This window comes from Primulina tabacum, chromosome 18, assembly GCF_025594145.1.
Source record: "Primulina tabacum isolate GXHZ01 chromosome 18, ASM2559414v2, whole genome shotgun sequence".
Lineage (NCBI taxonomy): Eukaryota > Viridiplantae > Streptophyta > Magnoliopsida > Lamiales > Gesneriaceae > Primulina > Primulina tabacum.
This window is the reverse complement of record NC_134567.1, coordinates 24,002,074-24,017,599: the sequence shown is the minus strand read 5'-3', so window position 1 is coordinate 24,017,599 and position 15,526 is coordinate 24,002,074. Positions and strand designations below refer to the sequence as shown.

The 15,526-nt window shown below is 36.7% G+C and overlaps 2 protein-coding genes across 2 annotated transcripts; one reads left to right on the top strand and one right to left on the bottom strand.

Moving 5' to 3' along the window:
• Nucleotides 1-953: 953 nt before the first annotated feature.
• On the bottom strand, nt 954-4,576 carry LOC142532208 (putative late blight resistance protein homolog R1B-17). The gene is made up of 3 exons (XM_075638500.1): nt 3,973-4,576; nt 1,350-3,618; nt 954-1,250 (listed from the first exon to the last, which is right to left on the bottom strand). The coding sequence occupies exons 1-2, from the start codon at nt 4,411-4,413 to the stop codon at nt 1,378-1,380; spliced, it is 2,682 nt and encodes an 893-aa protein (XP_075494615.1). The 5' UTR covers nt 4,414-4,576; the 3' UTR covers nt 954-1,250; nt 1,350-1,377.
• A 2,954-nt stretch (nt 4,577-7,530) lies between these two features.
• Nucleotides 7,531-8,902, top strand: LOC142532945 (putative carboxylesterase 6). Its single transcript, XM_075639497.1, has one exon. The coding sequence runs from the start codon at nt 7,630-7,632 to the stop codon at nt 8,620-8,622; it is 993 nt and encodes a 330-aa protein (XP_075495612.1). The 5' UTR covers nt 7,531-7,629; the 3' UTR covers nt 8,623-8,902.
• The last annotated feature ends 6,624 nt before the right edge of the window (nt 8,903-15,526 follow it).

The window sequence follows — 15,526 nt, the reverse complement described above, 5'->3', positions numbered from 1 at the left end:
TAATAATTATCCCAGGTAATTAAAACAATCGAAACGTGATTCTTGAATTGATGTACAATTTAATATATTTGAGTTGTACCGTTACTAGCAGCTATAATTTTTGGTAAAGCAAGAAGTGATCGGTTCTACGTTTTGGAAAGTCATCTTCAGTTTTGCATATATATTTTAGTTGATGGTCCATGAATTAAAATATAAATTAGTAATCTGGCTAGGTTGAAGCACCTGGCCCTCAAATTTTTTAAAGGAAATTATATTTATACAATTTTTATGTATAATAATAAAAAATAAAACAATATTTTACCCACCCCTTGATTCTTCTTAATTCCCAAGTTTTAAATTAAATTATAAATTTTCAATCTCAAATTTTAAATTAAAATTGAAATAATCCCACATCTAATACTCTAAATATTTTCTTGTCTATCTGAATTGACTATCTAACCAAATATAATATTTTTGCTATAATTTTTAATTCTCCAAGTTGTTAGATTTCTATTATTATTTTGTGTATCTAACCAAATATAATATTTTTGCTATAATTTTTAATTCTCAAAGTTGCTAGATTTCTATTATTATTTTGTGTAAGGTTATTACTTTGTTTTTTTCATCACATTTTCTAAAGTATTTTACTGTCAACCTTCAATTTTGTATTACCCCATAAATTTGTAAAAAAATTGACGTTTTACGAAACAGCAATGGTTTGACAATTTTTTTGTTTCTTGTTTTAACCACAATTCTACCTTTTTTGCAAGTTTAGTAGTATTTTCAACTAGAATTCCCTTGTCATATGGTTTTGATCCATATGTCTAGGAATTGCAACAATTTGCACAATTTTCTGAAATCTCAGGGAACGAGAAAACAGCATCCGCGAAGGAATTCACGGGTTCTTGGCTGAAACAAGTGGTATAAACATGTATATACAAAAAAAATAAATCTAATAGAAGTCGGAGGGTATCTTGGATAGGTGACTCCAAAACAGAATACCTGTAAATAAATGTCACACACAAATGTCTTTACTGAAGAAGGCTATATAAGCACAAAGGGCGTGTCAAAGAACGAAAAACAAAGCCAGCGGCTCAGCTCAACAACACACTGAATCACAACAAATGCATATACTCCCAAAAAAAATGTGAAAGACAAACCATATTTTAGTTTATTCTAGAAAATTCAATCCCGTGAAACGATTTCATAGAAGTTCATTGATACTTTTCTTTTGCCGCATTGGCTCCTTCATTCCCCAGTTCAGTATCTATCTGCACAAAGTAAAGAGTACATGGTATGGGAAGAGGTGTGTGAAAGTACCAGAAAATGCGTGGATTCGGCCACAAGCAAGAACGAAAATTTCATGTTACCTTCCAAACTAGGAACTTTTCAGCTTATTCATGGATGTGGAGGATAAATAGACAGCTTAAATCCTCCGCCCCTGGCAATTTGCATCTGGTTTGGCTTTTCTGTTATTTTTTTCTCAATCTCCTTGGCAGTCGAAGCCGCAGTTTTAGTAGTACAATACATGTCCACAAGCCGGAGGCTTGAAATATCTGCGAAAGCTATTGGGACTACTAAAAGGCTACTGCAGTGTCTAAGATACAGATGTCTAAGTCTTGGAAAGTGACGAGCTTCAGATCTCCAGGTGGCCAGATCTGTCCTTCCAATATGCAATACTTTCAGAGTGCGGAAGCCACCATCTTTTGATTCCCACCAATCACCTTTAAATGCATTGTTTTTCAACTTTAGAATCTCTAAGTTCTCCAACATTCCCAATGTAGACATGTCTTTCCAGTCCAGTAGTGTATCTGACAATGTTAGCTTCTTCAGCTTCGGTGGGAATTTATACGTTTGAGGAAGACTATATAATTTTCCTTCAGAAGGTGGACGAGGAAATACGTCATTCAACAGTTTTAAATTTTCAAGATAATCCAATTTTCCCAAACTATCAAATGGAGTGTTTCCGCTCTTGCTTTCTAGAAGCTTAGTCAACGGACCCCGGATGCCCAAATTCTTCAGGTTAGGTGTCCTTAAAAACACATCTTCTGTACAACTTTCAGGTGATATGGTTGAAAGTGTTTGTAGGCTCCCAAGCATCAAAACTTCATCTTTACCTTTTCTACCTTTTGAAAGAGGCCCTGGCAAAGTTGTGGATGCATTTGTTTTTACGTGCCTCAGTTGAATCATCTTCCATAGATCTGCTTTAATGTCAAACGTGCGTGAAGATGTTTCAATCACAAAAGTTTGAATGTTCCAAAGGCTAGACATGGCAGCAGGAAGAATCTTGAAATTACAAGAGATAGCAATAAACCTCAAATGAACAAGTTGGATAAGGTCAGCAGGAAAACGACTAAAAATGATGGACCGAGCATGCAATACTCTGAGTAGCTTAAATGCTCCAGTAATGGATGAGATATATTCAGCAGGTAAGTTAATTTCTTCATTGGAGAAGCACACAAAAGAACGCACGCGTGGACCAACTGGTTTAGATGAGATATAATTCAAGACACGAGTATGAATGCAAAGACGACGATAAGTTTGCAAGGTAAGGTTGGAAGATACATAGGTTCCTTGATCGAACCGCTTTATTTCTCGAAAAAAATTTTCTTCTGCAGCTACTCTTTTGCAAAACTCATGAAGCATGTCATGAACACGACATGTTTTATGTTTGCCATTAGATCTCCGGATTCCTGCCATCACTAAATTTCTGTTGATAAGGTCGTCCAAGTACTCCTCTCCAATATCCTCCAAGCTCATTCCGTCTTTTGACTGTATGAATCCTTCAGCAATCCACAACCGAATAAGTTTCCATACAGGGATCTCAAAGTCTTCCGGAAACATACCAAAGTAAATAAAGCATGCTTTCAAGTGATAAGGTAAGTGATTGTAACTTAATTCAATCAAATTGTCCACGCGTTTATTCTGTTCCATTGCCATAAATGCATCCACACTTTTAGCAACCGTTTCCCACCAATCTGTACCTTTCTCTAACAGAATTCCTCCAATTACCACAATTGCAAGTGGCAATCCTTGACATTGTTTGGCTATACGGGTTCCATCTTTTATTAATTCTTCAGGGCAATTCTCGGATCCCAGTGCCTTAATCTTTAGTAACTTCCAACTCTCGTCATACGTTAGAAAACGCAAATCGTGAGGATCCCTGTTTGGGTTAGCATGTTGCGCAACTTTTCTTATGCGGCTGGTTATCAATATCCTACTCTTCTTGTTGTTCTTAGGGAAACCGATTTTGAGATCATTCCAAGCCTGATCAGTCCAGACATCGTCCATAACAACCAAATATTTTCCTCTCTCTAAAATTTTACAAAGTTCTTTGGCCAGATTTTCATCATTCATCTTCTGCATGTCATCAGTCACCTGAGTGAAATGTCCAAGAATGTTGAGGAATACTTCTTTCCTGCTATAGTCTTGAGAAACATAGACCCATGCTCGGTTGTAGAACTCATACTCGATACCAGGATCGCGGTAAATCATCTTGGCCAATGTAGTCTTGCCAAGTCCTGCCATGCCAACAATTGAAATTACTTCTAGCTCATCTGCTCCCCCGGTGAGAAGACCCATGACTTTTTCTGCCTCATCCTCAAATCCCACCACGTTGTCTTCTTCAACAATAGGAGGCTGTATAGAAGGTTTCAAATCAGTAAAACTAAGATCGATTATGTATGTCCTTTAGTTTGATTTTTCTCTACTCAATTTTTCCTGAAGAAATGCTTGTTTAAGATTAAGTAAACGAACATACAATAAGAAAACGATGTAATTCGTCACTAGTTTTTATGTTATTGAACTGACAAAGGTAATAAAAGAAAATAAGGAAACAAATAAATTCAACAATTCAAATCCAACTGTGAGTTCATTTTCATTTGAAATCTAGCAAACAACCTAAATTCTGAATCCGCTAAAATGACCAGGCATGGAGAACAATAGCAAGAAGATAGATCCGAACAGTGAAAGTAGAAACCGTGAAAAATTCACCTTTTTCTCTTTTGAGCTTCCCTCGGCCCCATCCCCTGTCTGAAGCAATTCGAACCCGAATTGTTTGTTTTTATAAATAGAATCCACCGTTTGTCGTATCTCCTCGATCCGTACCGCCACTTTGCGAAGCTTCTCCGCGTAAGCTGGAGTGTGGAAAGCCTTCTTGAAGACGCCACGCGCCTTGTGCGCCGCCGCTTCGGTGACGAACTCGTCGATCACGTCTTCAGCCTCGTACACCACGCTCCTGATCTGCTTCACCAGCTCTTTCAGCACCTCATTCTTGCTGCGCTTCTCTGTGGAATCCTTGAGGAAAGCTTTGAACAAACCCAGATCGTTGTACAGACGCTCCACCTGGTTCTTCACTTCAGATATCAGGTTGACGTTGTACACGAGCAGCTGTTTCAGGTTCTCGAGCAGGAACTCCACGGCGGCGTCCGCCATCTCCGTCGAAAACCTGACAGCCGGTTCTTGAATGAAGCTAAATCTGAGTTCACGAGGACTAAGAATCCAATGAAACTACTGGAATTGGAAAATCACCACAGCCATAGCAAGCTGTCTCTGTTCATATTTGTGCGAGTTGACTTGCCTGGCATTCATCCGATTCGGGTTGACGCGTAATTTATGGGTCGGATCCATTTTTGTCAGCCCAAACTTATGGGGCTCCGAGCTGACCCAATCCCCTACTTTCCAATTTTCATCTACAACATACACCAGTTCATCCTGGCCTTGACGAAACATCAAATTCAGTCTACTTATAATTATTTCATTAAGAAAATAAATCAAAAAAATTACCGTTTATTGTCCTAACATAAAACAAACACACACATGTATATAGATATATATATGTCGACCACTTGACTCATAAGATAAGATGGATGATAAATAAAAAATAAAGATAATACAATTTTTTTTAAAACTCAAATTATTATAAAACTTGAATCAAATGAAAGTTGACGTAAATATATTGAATTTTATATTTCATATCAAATGGTTTCTTATATTTTTTAAAGATTTTTTTTATGTCGGTAGATCAAACTTATAATTTTAGCACTACAAATTGATTTTTTTTTTATCCGAGTTTCATTGGACGAGCCAACAATGTCAGATATCATATCGGGAAAGTCTGGAACTATATACGAGCACTTTTGTGAAAATCGGATTGGATGTGCCAAATTTTAATTAATTAGATGATCAAAATAAATTCAATCTAGACTAATTTGCAGGATGATTTTGGGAATTCTCGTTATTGGGTGCTAATGAAATGGAATAGCACAATGTGAAATTGATGGATCAATTTTATGGTGTCGCATCGTGTCATGGGAATAAGTGATGTTTCACATATGGACATGCAAAGGATTCTTATTCCACCCATTTAATGAAGTCAACAAAGGAATAATATCATCTAAGAATTAGGCATTGAATCTAAAACAAATTTTGGTCAGTTCTAATCTTTTATTAGTGCAAAATAATGCATGTTCCATTGATGTCCTGAGAATTGGCAAAGACCATTCCCTCTGAAGTGTCTATTCTGAGTTGGCTACACAAATCAGTGCATCCGTAGCGTAGATTCGTCGAATGAGTATGATAGTGTCGTAGAAATTTAATGTAATAAAAAATTTCATGGCCGGCACACCTAATTGTGGGGGGCAGGTTGAAGTTAGGTTGGCATGCACTTGTCTCATGACTAATATATATATATATATATATACACACACATATGTTTGATATTATGAATGAGCATCTACATGAGCATGGATGAGTTGACATATATCTATTGGATGTGATGAAATTGTGTATTCAATAGGTCGCGCACACACACACACGCATTTTGTGCCTTGGATTTTTTACACCACACAAAGTCCTAATTTAGAGCCATTTTCAACAAATGGGCAAAAAAAGAAAAATAGTTTTTTAGTGTACTAATTTGTTTAATTTTGGGTAGTTGTCTACTATGTGTTCAAAGTTGATTTTGATAAATTAATTTTTAATTTTCGGTTATTTTGGTTCAATTACTGATGTGACATCAGAAAATACTTACGTTATACCGAAAAATGACGACATAGCTTTGGAAAATGCTGATTTACCAAGCTGTCATATCAGCAATTGAACCAAATTAACTGAAAATTAAAAGTTAATATGTTAAAACTAAATTTTGAAAAGTTAATGATTAAAACCAAAAAATAACAAGTTAATGAAAAAAATCGCTCTCACAAAAAAAAAAAAAAAAACTTCCAAATAATATTGTCAACAAGTTCATACTGTATACGCGTTCTCCATGGAGTTGAATTACATGATATTCTACCACTAGTAATTTCCTTGATATTGTACTATAGGGATATAAATGAACCAAATCGTTTGTGAGCTATTCGAAGTTTGATTCGATAAAAAGTTCATTTGAGCTCGTTTAATGATGCTTGTTAAGATAAACGAACCAAACTCAAGTTTTACAATAATCAGCTCGTTAGCTCGTACACATGTTCACTCGTTTGATATTTGATTTATTAATTTTGCACATTACTTATGAAATATATAGAAAAATTTATTAAATTTATTTATTATAATAAATTTATAAATTTTAATTAGAATGCTATATTTTTCTCTAAATATATAATTTACTTTTTAATGAATTTTATGAAAATTTAAATGTATAATTCATATTTATTAAGTTCGTTTAGGTTCGATAAAAATTTGAATAAGCTCGTGAACCATGAAAATATTTGTTAAATAAAGCTCGAGCTCGAGCTCGACTCGATTATAAACGAGTCAAGCTCAAACATTTAAGAGTTCAGCTCGACTCGACTCGATTACATCGTTACTGTACCACTAGCCACTTATTTCACTACATCGGGTCGATGAAATATATATCACGTGGTTATACAGTGTATGGGTGCACTATTATTATATATTGGGTTCATGTACGTATAATAAAAGAAAATAGTAAAATCGGTAGTGTGAATGAACATATAATATTGGATTATGGTAAGTTATATTAGTAAAAATTTGATCTTACATATATAGTAACTTGTCTTCGCGCAAAACATTTTTGAGTAAGTCCCTTGTGAGACGGTCTCACGAATCTTTATCTGTGAGACGGGTCAACTCTACTGATATTCACAATAAAAAGTAATACTCTTAGCATAAAAAGTAATATTTTTTTATGGATGACCCAAATAACAGATCCGTCTCACAAAATACGATCCGTGAGACCGTTTCATACAAGTTTTTGCCAACATTTTGTTAGTAAATTTTCATCAGAGTGGTGATATGTTTAATGATTGAAAATGTAAACGAAGTATAGTCATTATACTAGGGTTTAGTTTTGACCAACTAAAATATTAAAATTCAATTTAGAATAACTTACCGGACAAAAATAACTTGTTTTTCCTTATAAAATATAGATAAAATAAATTTGACTCATTGACTAAAGATTCCATGTAAAGACATTTCCCCAGTTGCCCATTTGCCCAATTGAAATATGACAGCAGATTGATTCTTCACACTTGTGACCAAATCCTTATCCATTCACTTTCTATAGACACATAAATAAATAGCTTGGGTAACCCCTCATTTTGTCACAAGAAAAAAAACACCTTCAAAATCAGAAAACTAATCCTTAAATTCTGTCTCTCCATTTTCATATCTTAAGGAAAAAGAAGGATGGCTGCTATGACATTAGATCCAAGTCTCAGCCTTCAAGTCAGCAGCAATGCATCCAAGAATAGAGTTATAGTTGAGGAAATTGACGGCCTTATTAGGGTCTACAAAGACGGGCATGTTGAACGACCTCAAATCATGACACATGCTGCGTGCTCCTCGGCTTCGGAGTTCGGGGTGTCGTATAGAGACGTGATCATCGACAAGTACACGAATATTTGGGCACGTTTCTATGTTCCGAATACATCTCTTAAGAAACTTCCCTTGCTGGTATACTTCCATGGAGGTGGATTTTGTGTTGGTTCTGCATCTTGGAGCTGTTACCATGAATTCCTAGCAAAATTATCCTCGAAAACAAGTTGTGTCATCGTGTCGGTCAACCACCGGTTGGCACCCGAATACCCTCTTCCAGCAGCGTACGAGGATGGCGTCAAGGCCCTTATTTGGTTACGGCAACAATCTTTACTAGGTAAGAATGAGTGGTGGACTAATAATTGTAACATTAGTAAAATCTTTTTGGCCGGTGATAGTGCTGGTGCGAATATAGCCTTCAATGTCTCCATAAGGCTAGCTCGGAAAATTGATATCAAAGGGTTAATCCTAATTCAGCCATTTTTTGGAGGAGAATCGAGGACTCATTCTGAAAAGTACATGATGCAGCCACCACGCTCGGCCCTCACGTTGGCGGCATCGGACACTTACTGGCGGCTATCGCTTCCACCCGGGGAGAACCGCGACCATCCATGGTGTAATCCGATGGCTAAAATGTCTCCTAACTTGGAGGAGTTGAGAGATTTGTCTATTATGGTATGCATATCAGAAATGGATATACTGAAAGATAGGAACTTGGAGTTGTGTGCTAAATTGGGTCAGAAAGTGGAGCAAATAATGTATGAAGGTGTTGGCCACGCATTTCAGATTCTTAACAAGTCCACTTTGGCACAAACTCGTATTCACGAATTAACGAGTCATATCAAGAACTTTGTACATAAGTAAATGACAAATCATTTCATTTTGTGTATGTCTAATTTTAACAGCATATTTTAATTGTTCAAGTACATTTTTTTTTTCATCTGAAGATATTTAATTTGGAAACAATATATGTTTGGTTTATGTTTATTATCATGTTTTGTTCATGATTTCCTGCCTAACCGGAATCCCCAAACGGCCGTGGGCAATCAACCCTCGGCAGAGTTGAATCGTCTAATTATCGATCACAAGTTGTACATCCATGATCAAATCGTCGATCTTGATCACTATGTTGTTACCGGGGAGAATTCTAATTAAGTATCTGGTTGGTCAATGATAGAATATTAATTATTTTTTAAGATCAATTTTGTATCTGTAAAATCAACAAAATGCGATTCCCTGAAATTGGAATATATAATTCACTTAAAATTAAGTTGAAGTTTGGACCTTCAGGTGCACCACTGTACAACATGAAATAGAGAAATTCAATTGATTGTTTTGCCCAGTATTGAGGGGATCGGAGAAGATGTTTTAGAAACTTGATTTATGGAAATATTGGATTTTGGAAAATTGTTTTCTCATGTCGTTACATACATACAAGATGGTTTATTTGCTAGCTAACTTGTTGACAACATGTTAGCTAGCATTAAATATGGGTTGAATGAAGCAGCTTTGAATTGTCAAATTTGATATTTGACGGAATTTTCAGACGACGCTTTTATACGCGTCTTCACACTGACGTTAGAGCCTTGGTTTAAAATTTTTTAAAATTCTAAGTATGCTATGTTGTTGCAGCCTAGACTGATCTTCCATATCAGAAAAGTTTTTTTGAGATTTTTTTTAAGGCGAAATTATTTTGTCTAGTCTACTAAATTGTTGTAGACATAATGGGGGGCATGTACGAGATAACAAAGTTCAATGGAAGCAATTTTATGCTGTGGAAAATAAAGATACAAGCAGTTTTAAGAAAAGATAATTGTTTGGCGGCTATTGGAGATAGACCGATGGAAATTACGGACGATAGAAAGTGGAATGAGATGAATGACAATATTGTTTCCAATTTACACTCGGCTATAGCAGACGAAGTATTGTCAAGTATATCTGAGATAAAAACAGCAAAAGTTATCTGGGATACCCTAACAAAGATGTACGAGGTCAAATCGCTACACATCATGATTTTCTTAAAAAGAAGACTTTATACTCTTCGAATGACGGAATCTTCATTGATGACCGACCATATCAACACACTAAATACTCTATTTGCCCAACTGACTTCCATGGGACATAAAATAGAGGAAAATGAACGTGCGGAACTTCTACTTCAAAGTCTACCAGATTCATACTATCAACTTATCATCAATATAACTAACAATATTCTTATGGGCTCTCTAAAATTCGACAATGTCTTAACTATGGTTCTCAGAGAAGAAAGCCAGCGCAAGAATAAGGAAGATAGGTTGGTAACTTCGAAGCAGGCAGAGGTTTTGCCGATGATAAGAGGAATATTTATGGATCATGACTCCAGTGGGAGCCAAAGATGAGGTAGATCAAAATCGAGAAGTAAGAAGAAAAATATTTACTATTTCAAATGTGGCGGTAAAGGGAACTTCAAGAAAGAGTGTACGAGTATCGACAAGAGTTCTCAAGAAAATGTGGCCAGTACTTCAGGCAGTGGTGAAATATTATTCAGCGAAGCGGCAACAGTTTGCAGTAGGCAGATACAAATTTTGTGACACGTGGATTATGGATTCAGGAGCGAATGATTTGATAATTAAGAACCAGTCTCAGGAGGATCGATATTCATGGGAAATGATTATGCCTTGGAAATCGCTGGGGTCAGTACGATCAAAATTAAAATGTTTGATGGCATCATTCGCACCATACGGGAGGTACGACATGTGAAAGGACTGACGAAGAATCTTTTGTCCTTGGAGAAATTGGATTACATCGGGTGCAAAAGTTGTATCAAGAACGAGATCATGAAAATTGTGAAGAGTGTGCTTGTGGTTGTGAAGGCGGAAAGATTTGCTGCAAATCTGTATATACTTTTGGGAGAAACACACAAAAAGACGGAACTAGTTGTTGCATCAATTGGTTCAGGAGAAGAATTAACAGCGTTATGGTATAAAAATCTCGGGCATATGTCAGAACGAGTGGTGAAAATTCTCTCAGAATGGAAGATGCTGCCAGGACCTACAAAAGTGTCATTATCCTTTTGTGAGCATTGTGTTATCAGTAAACAACACAAATTAAAGTTTGTCACTTCTACAGCCAAAAGCAAAAGCGCACTGGAACTGATTCATTCGGATGTTTGGCAAGCACCAGTTGTATCCCTAGGAGGAGCGAAATACTTTGTCTCATTCATTGATGATTTCTCTAGGAGATATTGAGGATATTCAATCAAAAAGAAATCAGATGTTTTCAGATCTTCAAAGATTTCAAAGCGCGAGTTGTACTTGATTCTGAAAAGAAAATCAAATGTCTCGGGACTGACATTAGAGGAGAATATACCAGTGATAAATTTTATGCATATTGTCAACATGAAGGTATCAAAAGACAATTCACGACGGCTTACAAACTTCAACAGAATGGAGTGGCGGAGCAAATCAACAAAACCTTGTTGGACAGAACAAGTGCTATGTTGAGGACTGCGGGTTTAGACAAGTAATTTTGGGCAGAAGCAGTCAAAATCGCTTGTTATATTATCAATCGTTCTCCTTCAGTGGCGATTGATCTGAAGACTCTGATGGAGATGTGGACTGGGAAGTCGGTAGATTATTCCTATTTACATACATTTGGAAATCATGTGTACATTTTGTACAATTAGCAAGAAAGATCGAAGTTGGATTCGAAATCCAGAAAATGTATCTTATTGGGATATATTGATGGAGCAAAGGGGTTCCGCTTGTGAGATCTTACTGTTCACAAGTTTGTCATCAACAGAGACTTTATCTTCGATGAAGATAAAGTAAAGGGAGACAAATGCACACTGAATTCAGAAACTATTATATTTCAGGTGGAAAATAGGACGGACGGAAGTCAAAATTCCTGCGAAGCAGTACCAAAGCACGAAGAACGAGAACATGTTGAGTATGAGGTTTCCAATGTGAGGCAGTCAACTCGAGACAGAAAACCACCAGGTTGGCTTTCAGATTATGTCACTGAAAGCAATATTGCATATTGTCTATTATCAGAGGATGATGAGCCATCGATTTTTCACGAGGCTATTCAAAGCTCGAATGTATCCTTGTGGATGATAGCAATGCAAGAAGAGTACTTGGAGGCATTAGACAAGAATAAAACTTGGGATCTTGTTATACTAACACGAGGGAAGAAAGCCATTGAAAACAGATGGGTCTATAAGATTAAGCGTGATGGCAATAACCAAATGGAGCAGTATCATGCTAGATTAGTGGTAAAAAGATATGCTCAGATAGAAGGAATTGAATTCAATGAGATATTTTTTCCCGTGGTTCGGCTTACAACAGTCAGAGTAGTTCTGACATTATGTGCAGTGTTTGACCTACATCTAAAACAGCTAGATGTGAAACCAACATTTCTTCATGGAGATCTTGAAGAAGAAATCTATATGATCTAGCCAGAAGATTTTGCGAAAAAAGGCAAAGAAAACTTGGTTTGCAGGTTGAACAAATCTCTGTACGATCTCAAACAGGCGGTGATGCGTTGGTACAAGAGATTTGATTCCTATATTACGAGCCTTGGATACAACAGACTGAGTGCAGACCCTTGTACACATTTTAAGAGGTGTGGTGATGATTATGTCATTTTGCTGTTGTATGTGGAAGACATGTTGGTAGCAGGCCCCAACAAAGATCAGGTCCAAGGATTGAAGTCACGGTTGGCTAGGGAATTTGATATAAAGGACTTGGGACCAGCAAACAAGATTATAGGGATGCAAGTTCACCGAGATAGAAGTAACAGAAAGATTTGGCTTTCTCGAAAAAATTATTTGAAGAAATTCTTACAACGATTCAACATGCATTATAGCAAGCCAATATCGACCCCTCTTTTTGTTAACTTCAAGTTATCTTCCGAGATGTGTCCTAGCAGTGAAGTAGAGAGGATGAAGATGTCTCGAGTACCATATGCATCAGTAGTGGGAAGTTTGATGTTCGCTATGATCTGTACAAGACCAGACATTGCTCAAGCAGTGGGAACAGTTAGTCGGTATATGGTGAATCCTGGACGAGAGCATTGGAATACATTTAAGAGGATCCTTAGATACATTAGGGGTACCTCAAATGCTGAATTATGTTATGGAGGATCAGATTTTACACTCAGAGGCTATGTCGATTCAGATTATGCAGGAGATTCTGATAAGAGAAAATCTACTACTGGTTATGTGTTTACGCTTGCAGAAGATGCTGTAAGCTGGGTTTCAAAATTGCAAACAATTGTAACATTATCTACAACAGAATCAGAATACATGACAGCTACTCAAGCTTGCAATGAGGTAATATGGATTAAAAGGTTATTGGAGGAGATCGGGCACAAACAAGAGAAAGATTTTTTTTTGTGTGTGACAGCTAGAGTGCCTTGTACATCTCAAGGAATCCAATCTTTCATTCCATGACGAAACACATTGGAGTCCAATTTCACTTTATTCGAGAAGTAGTAGAGGAAGGAAGCGCGGGTATGCAAAAGATCCATACAAATGATAACGTAGCTGATGTTCTGACCAAACCAGTAAACATCGACAAGTTTGAGTGTTGTAGATTCTCAAGTGGTCTAGCGGAAACGTAAGCAGCATGGAATGACATGATTGAAAAGATGTGTGGAGATGTGTCTGATTCTCAATTAAATCTCCAAGTGAGAAAAATGTCGACAACATATTAGGTAGCATTAAATGTGGGTTGAATGAAGCAGCTTTGAATTGTCAAATTTGATATTAGACGGAATTTTCAGACAACACATTTTATACGCGTCTTCACGCTGACGGGGAGCTCTATAAATAAAGCTGTAACGTCTACTCGTTTTAAAAGTGCGAAAATATTTATTTTTTTTAAATCTCACATTTTTGAAATATCATTTAAAATAAATCGTAATTATCTGACAGTGAAAATAGTGCAGTTTGAATTATCCAAACCCATCCAAAATCATACGTAAACATAAACGAGTAAAAATCTTAAAATCATCAACGTATGGAAATGTTCATCTCATCTCGAATCTCATAAATCATAATGCGGAAAACATGCGGTCCTTGGGTCGTGTCACCGCACCAGATCTGCCTGCTCAGAGTTCTGCACCTCCAGTCCCCTCACCAACAAGCTCATCTGCATCACGCACGCCTAGTGAGTCTAAAGACTCAACACACCTGTACCAAGAATAAAAAGTACATATGCATGGCACACAACAGTGAAAAATACCATACTCAACTTATTTTTCATGAACTTAAAAGCATAACATAAACGTGTCGTGTAAAATCATATCGTCTCAAAACATGTCATCTCGTGTCATCATATAGCTGTGACTTTCGTATTAGCTTTATCGCATCAGCTCTATTCGATGGATCCATCTACGTATAACTACGGTACCGGGCGGCGGGGACATCAGCGACGACATTACCCGTCCACTGAGCCTTGGCCTCAGCTCATCATATCTCATATCATCGTATATGTCACGCCCTGAGACCGGAGTTAGTTGACACCGGCGTTATTCAACAATCACATAATTGCTAAACAACAAGCCTCGTAGTACAGTATAAACCAAAACCAGTTTATATATCATAAATACCATAAAAATGGAATCGTCTTTACAATAGTAAATCTGAAACGATAAAAATCTGCGGAAGCGTTTATATCTTGGATTAGAAACTCAGAATAACATATTCTTAATTAAAATTCTTCATGCGTCCACTATCAGTCCAAGAACTGGTGTCCGATTCTTCTTTCACTATTTCTTCTTCTGATTTATTTAGGGAGGATAGAGTAAGATGTGAGTATTTTGGAAAATACTCAGCAAGCGGGGGAAACATCGAGCACAATAAAAACAACATGCATAGATTTCGAACATAAAACATGAGTTGCATACGTACTTCATAACATATGCATAACTTTTATCAGCCACTGTGATTTATCTAACTTTTTATGGTTTACTGACGTCGGTCCCTAATTTTTACTCCTCTAAGGGGGCGAGGCCGTATAGCGGTTATATCCCCCACCGCGTAAGGGTACGTCATGGTTGGGATTCCCACCCATATACAGTCGACTCCTCACAGTGCTTAAAACCGAATAACACAACACAAGATGGAGTAGGGAAAGAATTGTACTCGACCGAAGTTTTTATAAAAAAACCAAAAATCACATATGCATAACCGAAAGTGTAAGATTTAAAAACAGCCCACTTACCTTATACTGGAAGAACACGTGAAGAACTCAGAAACCATAGAAGAATCATGTTTCAAAAACGCAACATCACATCTACCGAAAAATCAGCCATCTTGTAAAATTTTTTGTACCTTATTGAACCGTTGGATCAGGCTCAAACTTTTAAGGTACGTTCACACGTATGTTAAATAAATTATGAACGGTGGAGATCGAGTTTGGAGGTCTTTTCGACCTGCTTATGAACAAAAACCGTAGGTATGCTGAATTCTCGCCTAAAATCTGGGCAGTTTTCTTGCAAAGGCTATAAACAAAAAACTAACCGTTGGATTTTTCTGAAATTTGAATATGTTATTCGAAACATATCAAAGCATAATCTGAACGGTGGAGATCGGATTCCAAGCAACTGAACGAGAGAAACGAATTTCTGAACTTCGAAAGAATTTTGATGACTCGTGCAGAATTTTAGAAACAAAATTTCGAAAATTTGGGGAGGAACTCTAAAAATTCATGTAAATACTGAATGAGAGGGTACTCCTATTTATAAGGGTGATGTAAAAATCCTACCATAATTCAATTGATATTTC

Excerpts from the sequence above, each read along its gene's own strand:
- LOC142532208 (XM_075638500.1), bottom strand. The coding sequence starts at position 4,413 with ATGGCGGACGCCGCCGTGGAGTTCCTGCTCGAGAACCTGAAACAGCTG. Across the intron at positions 3,619-3,972 it reads GAAGCTCAAAAGAGAAAAAG|CCTCCTATTGTTGAAGAAGA; the intron begins GTGAATTTTTCA and ends CCTTCTATACAG.
- LOC142532945 (XM_075639497.1), top strand. The coding sequence starts at position 7,630 with ATGGCTGCTATGACATTAGATCCAAGTCTCAGCCTTCAAGTCAGCAGC.